The sequence below is a fragment of the Trachypithecus francoisi genome, unplaced genomic scaffold (genome assembly GCF_009764315.1).
Source record: "Trachypithecus francoisi isolate TF-2019V2 unplaced genomic scaffold, Tfra_2.0 Lachesis_group11, whole genome shotgun sequence".
NCBI lineage: Eukaryota > Metazoa > Chordata > Mammalia > Primates > Cercopithecidae > Trachypithecus > Trachypithecus francoisi.
This window is the reverse complement of record NW_022681456.1, coordinates 26,394,406-26,408,122: the sequence shown is the minus strand read 5'-3', so window position 1 is coordinate 26,408,122 and position 13,717 is coordinate 26,394,406. Positions and strand designations below refer to the sequence as shown.

At 37.7% G+C, this 13,717-nt stretch overlaps 1 protein-coding gene across 7 annotated transcripts in view; it reads left to right on the top strand.

Annotated features, from left to right (window-relative positions):
• RIC8B (RIC8 guanine nucleotide exchange factor B) overlaps window positions 1-13,717 on the top strand; it is a 119,536-nt gene that overhangs the window by 100,726 nt on the left and 5,093 nt on the right. The window contains exons 9-12 of one of the 7 annotated variants that reach the window (XR_004439617.1): window positions 407-526; window positions 4,002-4,088; window positions 8,509-8,647; window positions 9,294-9,466. The exons of 1 other annotated variant lie outside the window; for it this stretch is intronic. Coding sequence is in view for 2 of the 6 variants with exons in the window: in XM_033220784.1 (XP_033076675.1) it covers window positions 407-526; window positions 4,002-4,041 (160 nt within the window). In the remaining 4 variants the exon portion in view is untranslated. Of the gene's footprint in view, window positions 1-406; window positions 527-2,548; window positions 2,692-4,001; window positions 4,089-8,508; window positions 8,648-9,293; window positions 9,467-13,717 lie in introns of those variants that run through there. 5 more of the 7 variants (XR_004439621.1, XR_004439619.1, XR_004439618.1 and 2 more) reach the window with 5 other exon arrangements.

Genomic DNA, 13,717 nt, shown 5'->3' with positions numbered 1-13,717 from the left:
TGATGTTTGTTTTATGCTGTATCACAAAATGGATTTCGTCATTTCTTCTTCCCTGAAACCATGTGTCCCCTTAGGATTAATGAATAAGCTGTGCATCCGCGGATATTTATCCTAACGGCACTAATCAAATTTTGTATTTTTAAAAAGCAACCATGTCTTTAAAAAAAAAAAAGTTGGCAAGACAGTTTTCATTTTTTAAAAAAACTATAGCCCATTTCCCAAAGCAAATTAGTGGAAAAGTCCATTTTTAAAAATTCCTATATCAGTTCTATACCATAAAATTGAAATCATTGCCAATTTTTTGGCTATTATACTCTTTCTTATTATCACTTAAAAGTTGGACCAGAAAAGTATAGAAAGAGCATAATTTTAAAACATACAGCATAACTTTTTTTTCTTTTTATAGCATTAATCTTATCACTGGTCATTTAGAGGAACCAATGCCAAACCCCATAGATGAAATGACAGAAGAACAAAAAGAATATGAAGCCATGAAACTTGTCAACATGCTTGATAAACTTTCCAGGTATTGTATTCCCATCCATTTTTTGCTTGGTTTCTAAAAATGGTCTATTTCTTTGTCTCTCTCACTGAGAGTTACCATAGAACAGCAACTCTGGAAATCCATGTTGATTGGAATACGGTGGCCCAGGCAGCAGTAGTTCAGATAGCTCTTGGCTACCACGGTTTTTCTACATGTGCCGCTTCTGGATGTGCATTCCTAAACATTTAAACTCTCAAAGCTAAGATAGTAACTACCAGAGCACTGTAATAATTAACCAACTAACCTCCCTGTCTTCAAAAAGATGCTGTGAGTTAGTTTCAGTGATTTTGCTGCCGCTTGTATTTTTGTTTTAGCCTGTTTTAGTTTTTGTTTCAAATCATGATGCTTTTATTTTTTCATTTTTGATGTGTAAGTTTGCAATTATGCCTTTTTGGGTTGCTGCTGAAACCAAGAATTCTAAAATGTCATGCACCCAATAAGAAAAAGTGAAAAGAAATAGCTCAAATGAAGGATTTTCTGAAAACAGGGATTTGTACTAATTAGGAGTTCTTAAAAAAAAAAAAAAAAAACTCCCCTTCCCCTCTTGCTTCACACCTCCTTCCCCTTCAAAAATAACCAGTTTTGAAAATAATTAAATCAAGTATATACTAATCAGCAACTAGTCATCTTGGAGGAGTTATTAGAAAATAATTCCTTTCATACTTGGCTGAATCACTCTATTTTCTAGTCATACATTGAGTTACTATCTTCTTTAAGCCATCTTGAATGAATGCTTCTGTGTGTTGGTGGCAGCTGCCACTTAAGGATGAATTTCTTCTGGCCATCTCCTTTTTCGTAGTAACTATGTAAAGACTAGTATCCCTCAGTCAAAAGAAGGAGCCATTGGAATGGAAAAGCCAGAAAGCCAACCATGAAAGGGAAAGGTGGAACACAGAAACAAGCAGAGATTAAGGGCACAGCAGAGGCTTAGGGTAGAAATAGACAAGAACAAGAGACTGACATGGGGAGTGTGACAAGTATGGATATTTATCCACGCTGCAGATTATGATGCTGATAATGTGGTAGAAGTTGTTTAGGAGTGAATAGCTTAATTATCTACAAAGCTAATAGGACTAGAACTCAGTAACTTCCAGCTAGCCCTTTTAAATTTTCATCCTTTCTCAAGAAGGTTAGAATTTACAGCTAACTAACTATGCTCACAGTCTTCAAAAGACATTGTTGCCTGTTTGCAAATTACATTCTCCATACCTTTGTATAGAACATAAATGTTCCCTCCCAGAAGGGATTAATAGTCACAGAGAAGATACTGATAGGGCAAACCTATAGGAGGCAGAATAAGATCAAAATGAATATATAAAGATAAGATGTGTGCTTGGCCACTTCCAGAAGGAGCTAATGTAGCTAATGAAACACAGGGGTATAAAAACAACAGGATAAGAACCAACAGAGTTGGGCTGGGCGCAGTGGCTTATGCCTGTAATCCCAGCACATTAGGAGGCCAAGGCAGGTGGATCACCTGGAGTTCAAGACCAGCCTGACCAACATGGAGAAACCCTATCTCTACTAAAAATACAAATTTAGCTGGGCATGGTGGCACATGCCTGTAATCCCAGCTACCCAGGAGGCTGAGGCAGGAGAGTTGCTTGAACCCAGGAGGCAGAGGTTGCCACGAACCGAGATTGTGCCATTGCACTCCAGTCTGGGCACACAAGAGCAAAACTCCATCTCAAAAAAAAAAAAAAAGAGAGAGAACCAACAGAGTCCATCTGGTAGAAACTGGAGAGGAAGGGTTAGCAAGGACCTGAGTAGAACACAACAACATAAGTTTTTAAAGCTTAACACAAATGCTATTTAACTGGGCCATCTACCCTGGATGAGTAAACTCCAAGATAGGGAAATGGAAGATAGAGGAAATAGCTGCCTAAGACTACACAATATAATCCAGATACTTGGCTTACTAATAGAGGCACTATCATTTCATAAGGCATCTCTATCACAGGCATAGAAAACAAAGGTGCTAGGTCCTTCTCCTTTTAATCTCAGGGGAATCCACATATTGTAGAAGCTGCCAACAAATAAATATACAAACGTCAAGTCTGAAATACCCAAGCTGCCACCTGATTTAAACTATGCCTCAAAGAAGATACCTACTTATCCGGAGATACCCAGCAGATGCCCAACTGAAGGTGACACTGATTTTTGCATGTTTAAAGCAGAGCAAATATGTCTTATGTTGGCTTTGATGGTACCAATTTTGCCATTAAAGTTGAAGCAAAAGGCAACCTTGAGAATCGTTCAAATCATACAGAATTTTTGCATGACGTGTGTTGGGCATTTTACATTGTCTGCCTTTGTGTGCTTTCTAACGTTTGCTCTCACTAAATACAATCAATGACAAAACTGTATAAAGATCAGCAGTGGGCATTCCAAAGCAGTAATGCAAAGAATGAAGTCATTCTTTATGCGTCTTACATGTCTTTTGTGCTGTATTCCTCATTAGTCTTAAGTTTCTTCTCTCTTTCCACTTTGTTTTTTTTTGAGGTAAAAAAGATGCCATAAAGCCAAAATAGACTAAACTCAGTACAATTCAGGGAACATTTACTAAGCAGCTACTCTGTGCAAGGCATCGTGCTAGGAAGCTGAGGAAGATTCAGAGGAGAATGTGACAGTCTCTGCCTTTGGAAAACTCAAATTCTAGTGGAAGAAATGACTGTAATCTAGTCTAAAATACAAGGTAGAAGGAAATAATGAAAAATGAGGTCTATGTTGAACTGTAAGCACCCAGGAAAAGGAGTAGTTCATTCTGTCTGGATGATTCAGGGACTGTTTCACAGGAAAGCTAGCATTTGTGCTGATCCTAGAATTTTGATGTATTTAACAGAAAAATGGAAAAATGACCATTCATTCCAGGTGGAGAGAAATTTAATCTTGTTCATAAGTCTTGGATAGTCACATACTACTTATTTCCTCTAAAGAGCTCAGGTGGTTTTATCATTATTTGATTAGTATGTTATCAGATTTATCATTGGGGAAAGCAAGTACCCAAGAATTGCCCAAAGCATTTCCAAGCTAATAACTGATGATAATTCATTTCCTTTTAACAGTTTATAAAACACTTTCACATACATTCTCTTTCTAGTTTCATTTTAAAAAAGTGAGACTAGACCTTCATTTTCCAGAACTCAAGACCTTTGCTCTGTCCACTGTGCTACTGTGTCTGTCTGTTATAGTGAGTGTTTGCCAGAACACTTCCTAATCACCCTGTCGGCATTGTACTATTGGTTAGTTCCCTCCCTTTCACTCTAGGACGTTCTGCGTTCAACCAAGTCTTTATTGTGCTAAGAGTGTACCATAGCTTTGTCTGATTAACTTTCCTTCTCAAAAATGAAATGGTTTTCTCCTGCACCTGAATTGAAAGGCATGTGAGTAAAGGATAGGGTTGGAGGTGATGTGGCCAATGAATGGACACTAGACACTTCCTTTTTTCCATCCATAGGAGAGCAGATGTGAAGGACCTGCACCAGGATGGTGGTTAGCAACAGTGGCCCGTGCCAAAGCACTTACCAAAGTGATGATGACTAAGGTTGGTCATGCCAGGTACTGTTACTGAGCCTGGTGTAGGGTATAGATGTTATTCACTACCAAAATTATAAAACCACCAATGTAAAAGTTAAAATTACATTTCTATTTTGCCTCCATGCTGGACATAGCCGCTGCCTCAAAGAGCTCACCACCTTAGCAGCTTTCTCTCAGCTAGATCTCCAAAGATATTGGAGAGATTAGTGCTCAGATACTTTCTTCCCATTGAATACCAACTGACTTAAGAGTATTCTAAGTGATTTTTTTTTAGTATAAGGATTATATTTGTGATAGATGTAGATAAGGGGATTGGCAGTGCACCTAGAGGTCTAAAGAGTTGGAAAAGAATCTGAACCCTATAAATCCCATCATGTCTAGCTAGTACAGTGCCTTGTATCCTATGGTTTCCACAGTATGTGATGATTAAATAATGAAAATAGCTGATCCCCAAATTTGAAGGGCAGTTTTTAGCTTTAAAATACTTACATGGTTTAAGACTTTAAAGTATACTTTGTCAGTTCTATTTTTTGGCCAGATGTCGTAAAATTCAGGGCTAGAAAGGAATTCCATAAAGTACTTTGAGCCATGACTGGCTTATTTGAATATTGGGGTCCATAATTCCTTTAATATAGAATGATAATTGTAATATTTATCAAATATAAACATTTAAGGCCTGAGGCATGAAATTATAGAAAGCCTCATTTGACATTTTTAATGTGGGGGCAGAGATGGAAAAGCGGATGAAATTTGCCTGCCCTTTCACCTCCTCTTTCCTTCCCTGACTTCGGAAAAAATAAGCCCCTGCAACTCAAGCAGGAGATCTGAATGGGAATTGTGCAGTTAAAGCAAGCCCACTGTGCCTAATACAATTTCATTTGCCTTAGCTATTGCACACAACTTGTGTATAATAGTGGTGCCTCGTCTAGAAAAGAGGAGACAGCATTGACTGGCTTAAACTAACCAAGGGAAATAATATTTTAGGTTACAGTTTTGTTTTGACTTCTCTAATCCCCTTTAGTTTCTAAATTGGAACCAGAGCTAATTAATCCTCTATTCAACCTTATCCCATCACTGTCTAACAAGATACATTGCCTTTTTGCTTATATATTCTGCCATCAAAATCTATGTTTTAAAATTTATATAAACTAAAGATAATTATTCTACCATTTCTTCCTTTTCTTACTCCTTAGCTAATAAGTGTTTTCTTTTCTTTTCTTTTCTTTTCTTTTTTTTTGCCAGTCATTGTGTACTATTTGGAACGTGACTTTTAAAATAAATGCAGGCACTAGATATAAGATTAGTTCCCTTTAATCAAAAGATTAATTTTAAAACTGACTAAGGCTGAGATAGGTAGTTTATAACCAAAAAATAACAAATACATAGTTTTTTCTTATAAATAAGTTATTTTACTCTCCTTACAAAAATATCAACGACTGTGATTACACCTACCTTTGTGATAAGTTAGTCAAGGAAATGCTTTTCAGATACATTTCATAAACATGTTCTAATTTTTAGAGCATTGTAAGATCTACTATAGATATGAAAATATAAAGATCTTGTTTTCATCAGAAAATTCTTTAGATCTACCCTCTCCAATCTGGTAACCACAGCAATATATGACTATTGAGCACTTGAAATGTGGTTAGTCCAAATTGGGATGTCCTATCACTGTAAAATACTCACTAGATTTCAGAGACTTAGCACAAAAAAAAGGAAAATATCTCATTTTTTTTAATATGGATTACATATGGAAATGATAATATTTTTGATAGATTGGGTTAAATAAAATATTAATTTTACCTATTCTTTTTCAATGTGGCTACTAGAACATTTAAGAGTACATACATTTGGCTTACATTGTGGCTTACATTATATTTTTATTAGACAGTACTGTTCTACCTCATTAAAATATACTGTAAGATTGCTTGGAAATTGAATTAAGAGGACTTGGATCCAGCTAAATTAATATATCCTTAAGATGTCAGGGGAGGATTAATTTGAAAAGCTTGATATTATCTATCCTTAGGTTACATAGGACCTTTCCAGTGGCTAGACACCTCTAAGTAGGATGCCATGCTACCTTTGTGTTGCCTATTTGTAGTCATTGTTCTTTAGATCTGTAGTGGGAATAACTACTTTGAGCTCTTGGTTAAAATACTGTCTGAAATGGGTTTTGACTAGTAGAGGAACATCAAATAAGAATCATCTCCACTGGCTGTTTGCTCTTAGTTCTCCTCATTCTTTAACTTTTAAGTCTTCCTTATTGGGCAGAGCATTAAGAACTTCTGTTTCTACCTCTTTATTCAACAGTGTCAGTTGTCATGCTGACCTCTTATTAATATTTATTTTGTTAATTTGGACAACAGAGTAGAAAAATTCTGTAAATAAATTACCAAGAAATAATTTTTTAAACCACTTAAAGATAAAACTGAACTTTATTCTTCTAGTACTATACCTGATCTCTTTTTCTCTATATTTTCTTAACCATGCTGTTTACTGTGAGGTGGGTGGCAGATTTTTAGAAGCTTTGCATGTGATCTAACAGAAATGTGAACAGTGATAAAAAAAAAAAAAAAACTAATATTTATATAGTGCTTTAAGGTTTAAAAAATGCTTCCGTATACGTTATCTCCATTGATTATTAAAGCAGCCCTGTGAATTAAATAGCACCAGGTATTTTTTTAAGGATTAAATGCACCAAAGATTAAGTGACTAACCCAAGTCCAGTTCTCAGTCTTGAGACTCCAGATTGTGTGCTATTGTGAGAAATTACCAACAGCTCTCAAAAGTTGTCTGATTATTTTTAAGTAAGACATTCTAAATTTTAAATAAATGAAAAACACAAAAGACAGATAATAAGCATATTTACCTTAGAAGAGAACTGAGATTTAGAGGACACGCATTACTGCTTTTTCATTCCATAGTTGAGCTCTTTGTAGGTATCAGGTCAAATGCTAAATAAATAGCTCATATTTTAAAACACAAAACAAAGCAAAGCTTTATGAAGGAAACAAGTAAAATTTCTATGATTCTGTGTTAATACAAGGTTTTTAAATTGTTTTTTAAAAGAGAATGATTATGGCTCTTCTGACAAATTTTCATACATGTGATCACATTAATAAAATCTAACTTAAAAAAGTCTTCCCTATGGGACTGTTTACCAAAGTTGTTCTGCCCACAGCCCAGGGCGCTTTTGAATGCAGCCCAACACAAGTTAATAAACTTTCTTAAAACATTATGAGATGTTTTTGCAATTTTTTTAAGCTCATCAGCCATCATTAGTGTTAAGTGTATTTTATGTGGGCCAAGACAGTTATTCTTCCATTATGACCCGGGAAAGCCAAAAGATTGGACACCCCTGGTTTAGACAATTCCCAATTACCTTTATAAAGTGGAAAGACATGGTGATGTGGTGACTGTAGGCCATATCCATTTGTCTTGGGTAACAATATTTTTATGTTGCTTATTTTACTTTCCCAATTGTACCCAATCCCAAAACACAGTGATGAGGGCTGAGGGAAGGATCTCTGAATCCTTTCAGAGATGTAGCCTAGACCTCAAATTTGCTATGGAAAAGCTACCATACCATTCATTCCTACTGAGTCAGTGGCTTAGTGAAAGATCAATATAACCAGTCAGCCCTGGGAAGTCATTAGATGAAAGATGAAGGATCCGGGTTCAAGCCTAAAGGACACTTTTACAGTATCTAACTGAACATGTTAACCAGTCCAAAGGTTATAATATTATTGTTGTGAGAAAAAAAGAGGTGAAAACACTTATAAGAATATCACAAGTTATTGGGAAACCCATTATACTTCAGTGGATTATGAACTATTCCAGTGATGCTGAAATCTTGATATAAGATGCACTCCCAGACTTTAAAAAAGAACTACAGAGCTTCCTTCTCAGGGCTGTCACAGGCTCCATCCATTTTAACAGGCATTTTTTGAAAAGCTCTATGTTAATTAAAATGCTTTATTTATGTACTAATTTCTCATCCCATCTTTCAAATGTGAAAAGGAATTAAATATGAAATGGCTAATTTAAAATGTCAGGATTCTTTTTTCCAAGTCAACCTTACATTAAGAGCAGGAATCCTGTGCCTAAGAAATGGTTCCCAATTATCCAGTCTTGGTTTTGTTATACATTGTACAGAAGTCAACAAAACAAGTATGTAACAGAACCTGCCTAAATAGCAGCCGCCCTCATTAAAAACAGAGAATTAATCAGGGGGTGATTGAAGGAAGCAATGCCTCATATGTTTCCCCCCCTTTTCTTCTTTTCTAATCATAGAACAAAATATGTTATATAAAAGGATCGGAACTATTATGCAGTACTCAATTAGAGGGAGGTGAATAGGTCTCTAACATGCTGTTTTATCAAAAGAGCAGACTGGTGTTTGCATGACTGTTGTTTCATTACAGACCCTGTCATTAATTCCATGTGTCAATACTGCCCTGTAGTACACAGAGCAGACAAGAAAGAAGAGCCCTTGAAAACAAGGGAATGATTTTTGAGTCGTTATCAAGCTAAGTGGCAAGCGGGAAGCTGAAACTCGTATAGGTAAATTCGAAGGGACTCTTGGGAGATCTGCAAGTGGGAAACAAGAATGCATTTTACCAACTGCTTAATTATGTCCTGTTTTTCAACAAGTACACTTGAATTGAATGTTTTGTTTGTATTGCACAAAACATGTGCTGTGGGCAAGAGTATTCTCTTGCTTTCGGGTCAAGTAAGGTGTTTTATACACATACACGTCTGACCTATTCTGTAATGTGCGATTGGGTATGTTAGTATCTGAACCCCAATTTTGCACTGTCATTTTTGGGGGAAAGAGTCGTATAGGAACCAGAAGCCCTAAAAAGCAGAACCTTCTCTAAGGTTCTGAGAAGTCATATAAGCCCAGGCATCCCAGAGTATACCATACTTTTAGGGAAACGGTGGCTCAGGAAAATGTTAAAATATATCTGGAAAAAAAACAGACCAGAATATTTTAAATATGGTGTAAATTCCGTATCTCCCATCCCTAGCTCTTTAAGAAATTATTTTTTTGGTTTCCATTAGCAGTCCCAAGGGTTAGGCTGGGGCAAAATAGGGTTTCCTTTCTTGGACGTGCTTTATCTGTGTCCTCTTGCCTGGCCAAGCCCTTGTAGATTATGGTTCCTTATCGTTTAGTAAGATCAAATTTCTAAATGATGTTTCGTTCCAGTTGAACATTCTTGGAGGCTTATCTCTTCCCTGGCCAGATGCCTGATCAGATGAGAAGCCCGCCATGATACTGTCACAGTGCCTAGAATGGGCTCTTTATCCAGTAGACATCACTGTACTTTTTGATACGAGGGCAGTCTTAACTTGTGTTAAGGCCTGTGTGTAGCATTGAAGGTAAGTATGAAGGAGTTGTTGCTATGTGAATATCTTAATCCTGATACACATTTCAATATACAGTATCTCCGTTTTGCCATGATATACATATATCTGACACATAGCCATCCTTTTTAGATAGGACCTTCATAATTTAGGACCAGTAACTCTTTATGAAATGGCCTGTTTATTGAGGGCCATGATTGAATTTGGATCCTTTTTTGTAGCACTTGCCATTGCTTTGGTTTCCCTTTGTAATCACTTTAATGATATGCTGGTAGTCTTGCAGAAAGGGCTTTGGTCTCGGTGTATGTCTGTGACAGTTTGGTAGGATGCTGTGTTTGACTCTTAGGTTTAGAATATCTGCATTAGGAACAAAGGCTTAGTAATAATGAGTTTGAGTATCTTTAAAAACCTAGCAGCTTTTTAAATAGATCAAAATTATTTTATAGCCCAACACTTAGCCTCTTGAAATTAGTGTAGAATATTGGAGATCATCTTGTCCAACCACTCACTTTATAGATGTGGAGACTCAAGCCCAGAGAGGCTAGTGACCTGCCCAAGGACACCTCGCAAGTCAGTGGAACATCTGAGACCAGAATCTAGGTCTTCCGATGCCCCATATGGAAGAAGCCTAGTCTATACCAGTTAATGGTTGGGAATTCCAGGCTGTCTGGTGAAAAGGGGGCTTGACTTCTGCTGAACTGTCAGAATACCTGATGATATTAATTCATCAGGAAAATAATTACAGTTAAAATAACATGAGAATGATTCCTGACAAATGGTCTCCACTTATGCCATGTTTACTGAGCGCCTGCCGTGTGCTGTGTTCTGTACTAGATACTGGCAAATCACAGCCTGAGAAGACATGGACTCTGCCCTCAAGTTGCTCACAGTCTAGTAGAGAACAAGAAATCTCTGGAAAGCATTATACAGAATTTCCTGTGGAATGTTAATCCTGTTTCTAACCCTGTAAATCTTGGTGATGAATGTGAATCTGTACCCAGAGATTCAGCGTTTTTCTTCATGGTTTAGTCATTAGGAGTCCCATTAGACACCATACCTTTTCTCTTCAGGAAAATGAAAGATAATATCAAGCACAACTAAATTTAACTCACAAACACTTATTGAGGATCTGCTATCTGCAAGGCACTGTGCTAGACACATAGGGATATGAAAATTGAGTAAAGCATAGACATTCTCTTTTTAAAATATCAGAGCAGTAGTATTTCATAGCTTTCCAGCTTTGTAATGACAGTTATTTTTAATATCCTTAGAAGTGGGGGGTAAGAGGGCGCTCTTGAAATAGAAAACAAGAATACCTTTGTACTCAAGTCCAGACTTGTCAGCCTAGGATTTAAGGTCTCCATTCAAATCCTCTTTTATACCTCATCTCTTTTGAGTTTTGTTTTGTTATTTTTTTTCCTTTATCTCAGCCGAGCCAGCCTGCTTGCCAGTCCCTGCACACAACTAACTCTTGCTTCTGTGCCTCTGCTTGACTAATTCTTCTGCTTCTGGGATGCCTTTCTCCCTGTGAATCCATGTCCATCACTGCCATTAGAGTCTGGCCTCTGAGTCCACCTACTGCAAGGAGCCTGTGGTCAGCATCCCTGTCTCCTCCTGTGTCCCTCCCACATGTGCATAATCCATATGACTGGTGAAGGAATATTTCTGTGGTGTTCATTAAAGCTTCCCATTCTTTGTCCACATCTTGCTGATCTAGATACAACAGATTGCAAATGAAGTAGTCCAAGATTATAAATTAAACCCAACCAGGTCATTTATCAAGCCTTTTAGGAGTGAATCTCTGTATCAAATATTTCATTTTGATATTTGTGGGCCGCTAGTTGGAAGGATAGAGGAAGAAGATGAGAAAAGTTAGGATAGGGGTGTGAGAAATAAACCTGGGGTCAATTAGAACAAACAGTCACACATCTGTAAATGATCCTCTCCTTCTACTCCCAGACAGGACAAGAAATCTCCTTTAAAACCAATTTCAAATACAGTAAGGGTATACTGACAAATTTTAAAGCTTAAAGAAAGCAGGGCTCTGCCTGTTAATCATCTCAAGCTTGTTGATCTGCTGTTCTGTAATTCTTTCAATATTGTTTAATGTGTGTGTGTTTTATCTTCTGAACTGACTAAAAGCTTCTTGAGGACAGGGACCATGTCTTTTATTTGCCTCTGCATATTCTTCCCCCACTTAATCCCTAACTAGCATGGGAAAACCTTCTGTAAGCACCTGAGGGACAGGAACGGCAATTTGTGGGTTCTAACTACATTCCAGCCTAATGTTATACTACACACTTTGTATGTATAGTAGCCTTTTGCCCTCATCACAGCTTAGTGTGAGGTACGTGTTCCTGTCCTAATTCTACAGATAAGGAAATTGGAATTCAGTGAGTTCATGTTCTTAAAGCTAGTGACTGATTGATCCAGAATTAGAGCACAGATCCGTCTGACTCCAAAACCCATATGTGCTATTCACTATACCACAATAATAACAACAAACATTTGTCCTTTACAATTCACAAGTCTTTGGTCTACATTATTATTATTATTACTACCACTACTTACATCTTCGCTAGTCAGTAGGTGCAGCCAGGATTATCACGACCCCTATTTCACTGGTAGGGAAACTGAGAGTTGGAAGCTTGCCCAAGATCACACAGCTGGTAAGTGGAGGAGAATCAGGACTTCAGACAGACTTCCTGACTCCAGATCTTTTTTTTCTTTCCATGACATCACATTGCTGCCTTAATTCATTTGCACAGTGCATGATTGTATGGCCATTGTTCACTGATGCCTTTCCTACAGAGAGTAGAGCCATGTGGAGAAGAAAATACTTCATACCTTCAGAGAAGCTTCCATTTTAGTGGGGGTTGATACAAAGCACCCACAAAGTAAATGCTTGAGAAGAATAGTTCACAAGTAAGAATTAAAATATGGGCCCATTGTTTCATAATGAAATCCTATAATTTGGCCATAAAACTAATTTAATGTTTTTAATTATTTCCGTAATTGGATTAGGGAGCAGGGATAAAGCTGATAGACTTACTTGAAAATATTCTTCCTGGGTTTAGATGTGAAAGTGCTAGATACTTCATACAAGTTAGTAGCTAGCCCCAGAATCATCTTATCAAAGAGATACAGTAGCGTTAGTCTCAGGAGTGATGGTATATCCACCCAGCAGTTTATCACTCGATAGAATCTCTCCAGTCCCATCTGCCAGTCCTACTTTTACCTATCCCTACCCTTCGGTCCCTACCCCACACCTGAGTTTACCAACCCCTTCAGACCCTCAGTGTTTCATTCCCAGCAGGTTCTCCCTCTTCTCCTTTTGCATCAGTTGTTAATATGTAGTATCCAACATCACAAAGTCCTTTAGCACAATCAGTTAGAACCAGGAATTTATTTAAAATATAGAGATATGATTTATGTCAGTGCTAGAGAGAAGTTTTAATGGAAACATTGTTTCTAGCTCTCCACTGAACATTTCTACCTGGTTGTCATGTAGGCACCTCAAGCTCTTCAGGTCCTAAAATATATCAGCATCTCCCCACCAAATCTCCATCTGCTATGTCCTGGTCCCATTGAATAGAGTCACCATCCACTTGGTCATCTGAGCTGAAACAACAGGAACTCTCTACTTACTATTCTCCTTCTCCAACCCCTTTTCCTCCCAGTGAGTGGTGAGATCTGCCTCAGAAATGTTGCCTTTTCTTCCCACAACCTCAGACTTAATCCAGCTCTCTGTCTCCTCCCCCACACACTATTATGATGACTCCCCCAATGACTTGTCTATCTGCCACTAATTCCAAAGTGTCTATTATGCTGCTGCCAGAGATACTTTCTTATAAAACAAACGTAATCAAACACTCTCTACAGAGTGAAATCTAAGCTCCTTATTTTGGCATTTAAGACATTTTTGACTATTGCATCCCAAACTACCCTTGCAGGCTTACCTCCTGCCCCTCCTTCATTGAACCTCACCATTCCCCAAACACTGGGCCTTTTCCTGGCTTCATGAGACCCCAGAGATACAAAAGATGAGCTGACACAATCCAAAAAGGTCTAAAAGATACCGAATCACACACGTCAGTGGGACCATTCAGAGCTCTTTACAGTCTCCTTTATCTGAAATGCTCTGTGCCCGTCTGCCTAGTACAGGGCCACTCACTGACACCTCATTTGGCAGTGCCCTCCCCAGGCAGCCTGGTCAGTGCTTCATCTCAGGAGCTGCCACACTTCTTTGTTCATAATTCTCTTACA